The sequence below is a fragment of the Scyliorhinus torazame genome, chromosome 6 (assembly GCF_047496885.1).
Source record: "Scyliorhinus torazame isolate Kashiwa2021f chromosome 6, sScyTor2.1, whole genome shotgun sequence".
Taxonomy (NCBI): domain Eukaryota; kingdom Metazoa; phylum Chordata; class Chondrichthyes; order Carcharhiniformes; family Scyliorhinidae; genus Scyliorhinus; species Scyliorhinus torazame.
Genome location: NC_092712.1, coordinates 158,444,818 through 158,456,984, shown reverse-complemented (window position 1 = coordinate 158,456,984; position 12,167 = coordinate 158,444,818). Strand labels below are relative to the sequence as shown.

Here is a 12,167-nt window from a genome sequence, read left to right as displayed (position 1 = left end):
GGGCCCTTGCAACCCCCCACCCCGTCACCCCACCTCTTAAGAGCCGGGAACCCCTTGGTCCGATCCCTGACATGGACCTGGCACCTGGGCACCTTGGCAATGAAGCCCGGTACCCTAACAGTGCCCTGGCCAACTTGGCAGTGCTACCTGGGCATTCTGGCAGGGTGGCACAGCCTAGTGCCAGCGCCAAGGTGCCCAGGTGCCACCTTGTCCAGAGTGCGGCCACTTGGGGGCTTTCAATGATCTGGGATACACCCACAGGTGCCATTACACCTGGTCCATATTTGTGTGGAACAGTGCTAATGGCGCCATGGCAAAGTCTCCCAGTCACTGGCATTGGTCTTAGGTTTCAGGATATTGGGACAGCCTCATGGCTTATTTAAATATGTTAATATCCCAATGAGGATGAGATCCAGATCATGGGATCTCGCAAGATTTTGTTAGATCTCACAAGACGTAGCCTCTCCCAAGATTTAACGGCCTCGTCTCTTCATCGAGTCTGGTGTGACAAAGCCATTCGATCATCCCATATAGTGGAGTTTCCCAGGGGTCTGTACTTGGACCACTACTTTTCTTGATCTGTATTAATGAACTAGACTCGATGTGCAGGGCAGAATTTCAAAATTTGCAGATGACACAAACCTTGGAAGCATTGTAAACTATGAGGAGGATAGTGATAAGCTTCATGAGGATATTGACAAGCTTTGAATGGGTGTCGTGTGGTAGGTGAAATTTAAGACAGTACTGTGAAGTGACACATTTTGGGAGAAAAAAAATGAGGAAAGGTAAAATAAAATAAATAATAGAATTGTTAAGGGGATGCAGGTGCAGAGGGATCTGGGGGTATATAAGCACAAATCACTGAAGGTGGCAGGGCAGATTGAGAAAGTGGTTAAGAATCCATGTGGAATCCTGGAATTTCTAAGTTGGGACTTCGAGTACAAAAATAAGGAAATTATGATACAACTTTATAAAATAATAGATCAGTCTCAACTGGAATACTGCATCCAATTCTGGGCACCACACATTAGATAGGATACAAAGGCTCGAGAGAGAGAGAGAGTGCAGAAAGGATTTACGGGAAATGATTTCAAGGTTGACAGACAAGCTCAGAAATTTGTGGGACCTTAGCCCATGGTCATCCTGAATTTCAAATTACACTTACACCGAGGGGGAAGCCTCCATTTTGAGATGCCCTTCCCCTTAGCTGCTTCAGCAGCAGTGCCTACCTATTCCTGTGGCTCTGCCGAGGCTTCAGAGTTGCCTCCCATCTGACTACTGCTGGCAACGCCAGAGGCTCACCCATCTTGGGCCACAAGACAGCCAATCAGGAAGCCACCTCCAGTAAAGTCGCCAAGCCGGTCCCGCTGTTGGGAAGTGTGGACTCAGGACCCAACCTTTGGCCCAACGTCTGATTCCGGAAACCACAGTAAAATTCAGCTCTACTGCTTTGTATTTCAGTTAGCCAGTTCCACATGTTATGAAATAAAGATCACAGTTCACCTAATATTCTCAAATGTTTACAGAACTGCTGATGAATGGTAACAATAAACCAAGATTCTGCATCAGGAGATCAATATCAGATGGGGTAGAGTATGTCACAGGCCAGGGTGTAAGTGAAATCTAGGTTTAGCTCATTCAGGGTTTATTGTTGCAGAACCCTTAAAACAAATGGAGGAGTGAGCAAGCCGATTTATTGAAATAGAAGTATTTCATAATGTAGATACACATACTTTAGGCAACACTGCTGATGAGAAGTATCTTTGTGATAATGTACTAGCGTTTCCAAAACATATGCTGCTTTTGTACACAGGAACTACCAATAAAAGACAGACTTGAGATTGGAAAGGGCCAAAATGAAGCAGGAGGATCTTGCTGCAAGTGACGGAAACCCGAATCAATACAAAATATATCAGTGTGCAATAATGTATATATATCGGTGTGCAATATTGTATATATATCAGTGTGCAATAATGTATATTTAGGAATAACAGGAATGCGGAATATTTGGCTAATGGTAAAGTTCTTGAAAGTGTGGCTGAGCAGAGGGATCTAGGTGTCCATGTACATAGATCCCTGAAAGTTGCCACCCAGGTTGATAGGGTTGTGAAGAAGGCCTATGGAGTGTTGGCCTTTATTGGTAGAGGGATTGAGTTCCGGAGTCGGGAGGTCATGTTGCAGCTGTACAGAACTCTGGTCCGGCCGCATTTGGAGTATTGCGTACAGTTCTGGTCACCGCATTATAGGAAGGACGTGGAGGCTTTGGAGCGGGTGCAGAGGAGATTTACCAGGATGTTGCCTGGTATGGAGGGAAAATCTTATGAGGAAAGGTTGACGGACTTGAGGTTGTTTTCGTTGGAGAGAAGAAGGTTAAGAGGAGACTTAATAGAGGCATACAAAATGATCAGGGGGTTGGATAGGGTGGACAGTGAGAGCCTTCTCCCGCGGATGGATATGGCTGGCACGAGGGGACATAACTTTAAACTGAGGGGTAATAGATATAGGACAGAGGTCAGAGGTAGGTTCTTTACGCAAAGAGTAGTGAGGCCGTGGAATGCCCTACCTGCTACAGTAGTGAACTCGCCAACATTGAGGGCATTTAAAAGTTTATTGGATAAACATATGGATGATAATGGCATAGTGTAGGTTAGATGGCTTTTGTTTCGGTGCAACATCGTGGGCCGAAGGGCCTGTACTGCGCTGTATTGTTCTATGTTCTATGTTCTATATATATCGGTGTGCAATATTGTATATATATCAGTGTGCAATAATGTATATATATTGGTGTGCAATAATGTGTATATATTGGTCTGCAATAATGTATATATATTGGTGTGCAATAATGTATATATATCAGTGTGCAATAATGTATATATATCAGTGTACAATAATGTATATATATCAGTGTGCAATAGTGTATATATATCAGTGTGCAATAATGTATATATATCGGTGTGCAATAATGTATATATATTGGTGTGCAATAATGTATATATATCGGTGTGCAATATGTATATATATTGGTGTGCAATAATGTATATATATCGGTGTGCAATAATGTATATATATCAGTGTGCAATAATGTATATATATTGGTGTGCAATAATGTATATATATCGGTGTGCAATAATGTATATATATTGGTGTGCAATAATGTATATATATCGGTGTGCAATAATGTATATATATCAGTGTGCAATAATGTATATATATCGGTGTGCAATAATGTATATATATCGGTGTGCAATAATGGAAAGTTAATCTAGTTTTGGGAGTTTGTATTAGTATTGCATCAAAAAAAATCAAAATAACCAGAGTAACATGGTTTGTAAGTGGTTCAGAATAATGTCAGTTGAGATCTTTGGTTCAAGTTTAGTATAAGATCATGGACTAGAGGCAATATTTCCATTAAATTTGTGCTACTTCCCCAGCATAATCCTGGAATGAGAGATAATTTGTCAGAAGCTGGCTTGCTGGCTCCCCATCTGCTTTCAGCACTTCCAGCATTTTTCACCTCAACTGGTTTTGGGTACATGCTATGTCAGCCAAGGTATAATTAGGTGCAAATCATGGGAATACTGATGTTCAGTGTTGACATAACTGATGGAAAGTATGAGGAGCTTTAGAAACGAAAGGTTTGGAAAACCTACGTATACAATCAAAAGTGGTGTCCCATTCCTCGAATGACTAAGTTGCTGGCAGAGCCAGTGAATCAGAGGCCGGCCCGCCAGTGATACATCATCAGACTCGCCCTGTTAAGTTTTCTCATCAAAGTCCAGGACTATATGACAGAGAAAGTGGTTGCTTCACCACGGCTTTTCCCGGCCGCCATCAGCCTTTGTTGATTTCCGGGAAAATCTTGCCTACGGGTTTAAGATTAAATGGCCATTTTTCTAAAAAGTGTTTTCAGACGAAACAAAGAAATCTCACAATAGAACATACACCGCACATTATGACAGATTCCTTATTCTCATAGGAAAACCTCTCAGAGAATATAGAGTCCTATAACTAAGAATTTTAAAAAAGTTAGGGTCCATGAGGTTTACAGACTAAAACTACAACTACAATGGTTACTATATAATACTTCATTATAAATAGGGTTCAATTGTGAATTACATTACTGTAATGTTTTGAATATTTCAGAATGTAAATGCAAGATAAACTAATTTATCTAAAAACACACACAATGAAATGTAGGCCGGAAATTTTCATAACGGATATGTCTGACCTATACATCTGCAGGATCTTTTATGTCCCACTAAAATCAATGGACTTTTGGCTGGCTCACTGCGTCTCCCACAGAGTGACCTGCAGCGGCCAGGCCGGAAAATGCCACCCATAAAGCGTCACTTTTACTATCTTTGTCTCAGTATGAGAAAACCTTTCTCAACACCATGATGTTCCGGGAGCATCTGTCTGACATGTTTAATTACGATTATAATACCATTGCCAGCTTAATGAGAAATGTCTTTGTTCTGAGAACGTTTTGGGGCATAGCTCCTTGTCTGGTGATGCTTGCTTTCAGGGCCTCTGTCTGTCTCCTTGTGACTGTAAAAGTAATATGTACTTTCTTTTCTCTCAGAAGATTTTCTTAATTGTATTTTGTTGGAGTTAAGTTTTGACCCCTTTCACAGACTGATTCAATTCCTTAACAGTACCAATCCGATTATCAAGCTATTATTGTCAGCACACAATTAGTTATACGAAGATAAAAATATTTATTTTATGACTCTTCAAAAAATAATCCACTCTACTTGGAATCCCTCTCACAGCCTTTATTTCTCTTGTTAAGTTCAAAACTATCTATTCTCCGTCTTAATTGATTATCCCCCTTTCTGATATCTACACAATTTCTTTCACGATTTATCTTTCCAAATTGTGACTGTTAACTAAATTAAACTGAAGTTCCCTAAACATAAATTCGCCAACTGTTTGACTTGAAATGGGTTTAAAATTGACAGGTATGATTTGAAATAAAAATGTCTTTCAGCAGTGCGAGTTGTTCATTTTGTTTGACCTCCTCTTTTCTTCTAAATCCCACTGTTGTTCATTTTTAAATCAAAGATAGGTCACACCTATCTGTGTTGCTTTCAATAGATGACAAGATATTACACTACAAGAACCAATGTCACAGAATATACACTAACAGTCTAGTTTATTTATGTTGAAGACAAATAAAATTCACAACCTATAATGGCTGTGAAAACTACCAGTAAAGTGTACATTTTCAAAATGTCCTTTCAACTCCAATCCAAGAGGAGAGTTTCATGGGTTGTTACTTTATTATGGATAGAAGTTTGAACTTGTGTTCAACTCTGGGAAACCTCTCAATAAAACTGAAAATTGGATCTTTAAGGTTCTAGTCCCAAAAGTATCATTACAAACCAAAAAATATGAACAGGTAGATGACCATTGATTATCCAGCAACCTTAAACTCAACTCCAATATAATGTTACTTGTGATTAACTACATTTGCTTGCAAAAGCAACTTAAACTCATTGTAAGAATATAAAATTTAAATATTTTACAGAATTACTCAGTAACAGCCAATCATTTGTTCAGAATGTGTCATAAAAGTATCTTATATATCTGCCATCAAGGAGCACCCATTGAAAAATGGCAATACAAATATATCTATTCTGTTCTTTCATTTTTCTATGTTTAATCACGATGTTCTGTAGCTAATTAATTTTGGTCTGCCATTCAACAGGCTGAAAATTACTGTCACTGAATGTACTATTCGGGAGGTTAAAAGTTAAAGAACAGACCCGTAAGGTGCCTTAACTTCAAAATTATGACATTTCTTACCTGAACCAGATTCCATTCTTTAAGTGATTCAGCAATGATGGATGTAATAGATGGGCACACTCCACCAAATATCATCAGATGCTTAGGTCCATATTTGATGCCATCAAAGAAGGCTTTGAGTCCTTTTGCGTTATCGCACTGAAATAAATAGGAAAATACATCTCATTACAACTCTAGAATGCTGACTTAGTTTTTACAGTATTAAAAACGGAGAAGAGATCAACAAAAATGTAGGCTATGATTCTCCGAAACTGAACAAAATGCTGATGTTGGGGGGGGGGGGGGGGAATTGGTGCATTTCCCGTTGGCCCTGGCAGCACGAATCAGAAATGATTCAATGGCAGCTGGAAATCTTTTTCAAGACGGGCAGATTTTGCGCTGGCCTTGAGGGGGGAGGGGCCTAAACACACTGACAGGTCACGCCCTCAGAGATCGGGGTATCATTTGAAAGGGAGCCCCAATCTCAGAGTAACACTGCAGCCCAGCCACCCAACCACAGGAAAAGACCGCTCTCAAAATCACTCGCAAGGCTCCCCGTCTCCAAGTAAATGACACCCTGTTATGGACTCGGCAAATGCCCCTGTTTTCAGGGCTCCCCTTCAGGCCCCTCTCCTTCAGGCAACGCCCACCTAGAAAGAGGAGAAAGGTTTAAGCACTCTCTCTAAATTTACTTCTACAATGCTGAGGGGGTCTTCCTGGGGAGGTTGGAGTCTGGGGGGCTTGGGTTAGGATGGAGAGGCTCAGTTTGGGATGGGCACCATGTGGCAGGTCTTCTCTCAGTAGTTTGGAAAATCATTAAACTCTCTTTCAGCATGTCAAGATGTAGTTAAAAGTCTTGCTTCTGATGTGTTGGAAATTTGTGATGCCTCTCCCAGCATGTTAATATTAGTAATATGTCAGATAAAGGTAAAAGTCATCCCTTTGATGTTTTTGAAATTTTTGAAGTGTTTTTCCATATTGAATTTCATTTCCCTTTAACTTTTTCAAGCTGCTGGGATTACTGAGATGCCTGAAAGCTTTGAACTGTAGTGTGCACATTCAATTTTATAGTCCCTTACCTTTTAAAAGCCTCTTGACTGACAGGTCAAGATTATTTCAAAGGAGGAAAGACTTTCACCTTCATTTGACAGATCTTTGAACTTGGAATGCTGGGAGAGACAACAAAGGGTTTCAACACATCAGAGGGAAGACTTTTAACTATTTTGATTTGATTTGATTTATTATTGTCACATGTATTAGTTTACAGTGAAAAGTATTGTTTCTGCATGCGATACAGACAATGCATACCGTACATAAGGAAGGAAGGAGAGACTGTAGAATGTAATGTTACAGTCATAGCTAGGGTGTAGAGAAAAGATCAACTTAATACGAGGTCGATCCATTCAAAAGTCTGATGGCAGTAGGAAAGAAGCTGTTCATGTGTTGGTTGATACGTGACCTCAAACATTTGTATCTTTTTCCTGACGGAAGAAGATTGAAGAGAGTATGTCCGGGGTGCGATGGGGTCCTTAATTATGCTGGCTGCCTCGCCGAGGCAACGGGAATTGTAGACAGAGTCAATAGATGGGAGGCTGGTTTGCTGATGGATTGGGCTACATTCACGACCTTTTGTAGTTTCCTGTGGTCTTGAGCAGAGCAGGATCCATACCTTGCTGTGATACAACCAGAAAGAATGCTTTCTATGGTGCATCTGTAAAAGTTGGTGAGTGTCGTAGCTGACATGCCAAATTTCTTTAGTCTTCTGAGAAAGTAGAATCATTGGTGGACTTTCTTAACTATAGTGTCGGCATGGGGGGACCAGGACAGGTTGTTGGTGATCTGGACACTGCAAAACATGATGCTCTCAACCCTTTCTACTTCATTCCCATTGATGTAGACAGGGGCATGTTCTCCACTACGCTCCCTGAAGTCGATGACAATCTCCTTTGTTTTATTGACATTGAGAGAGAGATTGTCATCGCATCAGTTCATCAGATTCTCTATCTCATTCCTGTACTCTGTCTCGTCATTGTTCAAGATCTGACCCATTACTATGGTGTCATCAGCAAATTTGAAAATCGAGTTGGAGGGGCATTTGACCACACCGTCATAGGTGTATAATGAGTATAGTAGGGGGCTGAGGACACAGCCTTGTGGGGTACCGGTGTTGAGGATGGTCGTGGAGGAGGTGTTGTTGCCTATCCTTACTGATTGTGGCCTGTGGGATAGAAAGTTCAGGATCCAGTCGCTGAGGGAGGAGCCGAGGCCAAGGCCACAGAGTTTGGAGATTTTGTAGGAAGAATAATGTTGAAGGTTGAGCTGTCATCAATAAATAGGGGTTTGACATAGGTGTCTTTGTGATTTAGGTGCTCCAGGTTGAGTGCAGGGCCAGGGAGATGGTGTCTGCTGTGGACCTGTTGCAGTGGTAGGCGAACTGTCGTGGATCAAGGCAATCCGGGAGGCTGGAGTTGATTCGTGCCATGACTAGCTTTTTGAAGCACTTCGTAATGATGGATGTCAGAGCCACTGGGCGTTAGTTATTAAGGCACGCTGCTTGGCTTTTCTTTGGTACAGGAACGATGGTCGGTTTCTTGAAGCAGATAGGGACCTCAGATTGTTGTAAAGAGAGATTGAAGATGTCTGCGAATACCCCCGGCAGCTGATCCATGCAAGACCTCAGTGCTCGTCTGGGTACCCCATCCGGGCCAGTGACTTGCCGTGGGTTAACCTTCGAGAAGGCTGCTCTGACGTTTGCAATGTGGCATCTCAGATACAAGTTTATCCGAGGCTTCTGGGGTGGAGGGTGTGCTCTCGCTGACCTCTTGCTCAAAGCGTGCGTAGAATGCGTTGAGCTCATCAGGGAGGGGTGCCTTGGAGCCGGCGATTTTACATGCCTTCATCTTGTAGCCCGTTCTGTCTTGCAGACTTTGCCATAGTCGGCGGGGGTCCGTGTGGCTAGCCTGGGACTTGAGCGTGGTCCGGTACTGTCTTTTGACATCTTTGATGGATCTCCTTAGACCATATCTGGCTTTCTTGTATCTGTCAGGGTTGCCTGACTTGAATGCCTCAGACCTAGCAATAAATATACCTGTTCATCCATGGTTTCCGGTTGGGAAACATGCGGATTTATTTCTTTGGCACACAGTCTTCTATATAATGATTCTATATAATGATGGCAGATTTCCTTCCCTAAAGGCCAGGATGAACCAGATGGGTTTTTACAACAATTGACAATGGTTCCATGGCCATCATTAGATTTTAAATGATTTCTATTGAATTCAAAATTCACCGTCCACCATGGTGGAATTCGAACCACGGTCCCCAGAAGATTGCCCTGGGTCTCTGGATTACTAGTCCAACATCAATACCTATACATCATTGCTTTTAAAATTTTCAAATGACAATGGTTGTGAAACATAGCAGTAAAGTACACATTTGAAATGTATCCTTTCAACTTTTGTGGAAGGGCTCGCTTCTTATGGTGATAATCAATTGTAGATCGACCTTTGGATCGGGTAATCATGTCACACTCTGCCCGGAATATGGAGCTTGGAATACAGAGTGCTCTCAAAGATTCCAAAATTATACCCAAGTACTGGTGAGCTTTATACTTGTGAAGAGATTATTGGATTCATTATGTCTTTTTCAGCATTAAAATGTTTAAAAATGTAGTTTAAAAAGGTCCCAAACAATCCAGGTAATCACCTAAGCTTCTGCATATATCAGTGCATTATACCTCAGTGGATGTGAAGCACAAGCAATGCAAGGCTTTTGATTTTTTTTTTAAAAAGAGGCCATAATATGAGATAAAATTATTCAGTTTGAAAGACATGCATAATTAGGGCCAGTCAGCATGGATTTGTAAAATTAGTTACAAAGAATTAATATTTAAAACCGATTTCTCTGAAGAAATAAAAGAAATGGAATGGGTACTGCTGAGAATGTGGGAAATTAACAAGATTGACAGTGAATTTGAGATGAAAATAAAATAACAGACAAGTAACTAAACGAGCAGGCTTCTAGAGCAATAATGAGATGAGATTTGCCCAGTAACAAGATTAGCAGCAGTCTGGAAACATTGAGGTGCAAATGGCCATATCAGAAACATAGTTCACCAGAGATCAGTGGAGCTATACAAATGATGACTTCTAAAGGCCAGGAATTTGAAAGAGGTAGACAGCAAAATCCAAAGAGGGGAAGATCCAAGAGACTAAACAATAGAGCTGCAAGCACTCTTTGGGAAAGGAAGCAAGTTTTCCATTCAATAGTCAAACAGACCAGTTCCATCTGTGATCTGAGCCACGGAGGCCTGTTCTTTTTATAATTTAGAACCACGACAGTTTGACGATATTCTCCTCTAAAAGAAACAGTTTCATGACTTTGCTGAACCAGGAAGAGATGTTTTTCCCAGACTTGGTCATCTAAGCAGCATTGTGTGGTAACTATTAACTGGATTTGACAGAGTTACTATAATGCAATGTTTTTGGGGAAAAGGGAACGAGGGTACATTTTGGGAAAAATAGGTAACTTCAGATGACATAGTCTGTTTAGTTATTCATACAAGTAAGTGTCATTGTATAAATTATATGTCAGAGACTAGGAGGTAGAGTGACTCACCTCCACCTCCTAACTCCACAAAGCCTGTCCACCACAGACAAGGCACAAATCAGAAGTGTAATCAGAAGTGTAATGGAATAGGGCAACACGGTGGCGCAGTGGGTTAGCACTGTGGCCTCACGGCGCCGAGGTCCCAGGTTCGATTCCGGCTCTGGGTCACTGTCCATGTGGAGTTTGCACATTCTCCCCGTGGTTGCGTGGTTTTCACCCCCACAACCCAAAAATGTGCAAGCTAGGTGGATTGGCCACGATAAATTGCCCCTTAATTGGAAAAAATGAATTGGGTACTCTAAATTTTAAAAAAAAGTGTAATGGAATACTCCCACTTTCCTGGACGAGTGCAACTCCAACAACACTCGAAGCCCAACACCATCCAGGACAAAGCAACAAGTTGGCTTGTCACCCCTTTGACAAACATTCACTCCCACCACCACTGATGCAGTAGCAGCCATCTACGAGATGCACTGCAGGAACTCACCAAAGCTCCTGCGACAGCACCTTCCATACCCATGACCACTCCCATCTAGAAGGACAAGGGCAGCAGATACATGGAAACAACACCACCTGGAGGTTCTCCTCCAAGTCACTCCCCATCCTGACTTGCAAATATATCACCTAACTGTATGAATAACTAAATATACCATGTTATCTGAAGTTCCTTCACTGTCGCTGGGTCAAAACCCTTGAACTCCCTTTCTGATAGCTCAGTGGGTGTACCTACACAACATGAATTGTAGCAGTTCAAGAAGGCAGCGCACCACCACCTGCAATTAGGGATGGGCAACAAATGTTGGCCTAGCAGCGAAGCCCACAACGTGGAAAAATGAAGTAATTATTTACGCAACAACAACACTGCTTCCTCACTGGATTGTACATTGTTTCCTCACATAATTCGAAATAAAAATACACCAACAAGAACCAGTGTTCCAAGTTATCCATTGGGGTTTTGAGATACTCACAGGTAACATCAGCGGGGGTTCTTAACAGTGTTGGATTTTAAAAAGATATTTGTTCAGGCATTACATAGAAAGTCAATTGATAGCTTTCAGGTGCGTGACAGTATAGAGAACAATACAGCATGCATCGGGAATTATTCCAAGGGTAGAAAATATAGAGCAATGGTAAAATATAATTTTGTGATCAAAAGAATGTAAACACCAATGTTCTACAGATATTGGACCATTTTTCCCCCAACATTATCTGAACCTGGGAATAATGTGTGCGCATGGGGGGCGGGGGGCAATAGCAACTTTGCAGATCATGCTGTCCTTTGTTAGTAAAAGGGGCTCTACCATTGAAGTCATGACAGATAAATGGGATAACATCTGAGGAAATTAATCCCGGTTTTAGCTACCTGACTTTTGGAAGGACGTCACGGCTATAAAGAGAGTACAGAGGGATGTCAGGGGGTTGGCACGGTGGCTAGCATTGCTGCCTCATAGCGCCAGGGATCAGAGTTCAGTTCCGGCCTTGGGTTACTGTCTTTGTGGAATTTGTACTTTCTCCCCGTGTCTGTGTGGGCTTCCTCCAGGTGTGGCACTCCGGTTTCCTCCCACAGTCCAAAAAAGTGCAGGTTAGATGGATGGGCCATGATAAATTACCCCTTAGTATCACAAAGATGTCCAGGTTGAGTGGGGTTATGGAATTACGGGGATAGGGCAGGGAAATGAGCTTATGTAGAGTGCTCTTTCAGAGGGTCAGTGCAGACTCGATGGGCCAAATGGCCTCCTTCTGCTCTGTAGGGATTATATGGGTGCGATTTA

General features: G+C 41.8%; 1 protein-coding gene across 1 annotated transcript in view; it reads right to left on the bottom strand.

Moving 5' to 3' along the window:
• Nucleotides 1-12,167, bottom strand: part of gabbr2 (gamma-aminobutyric acid (GABA) B receptor, 2) — a 1,455,116-nt gene that overhangs the window by 1,062,490 nt on the left and 380,459 nt on the right. Inside the window, exon 2 of the mRNA XM_072509007.1 lies at nt 5,809-5,946. Coding sequence (XP_072365108.1) covers nt 5,809-5,946 — 138 coding nt within the window. The remainder of the gene's footprint in view (nt 1-5,808; nt 5,947-12,167) is intronic.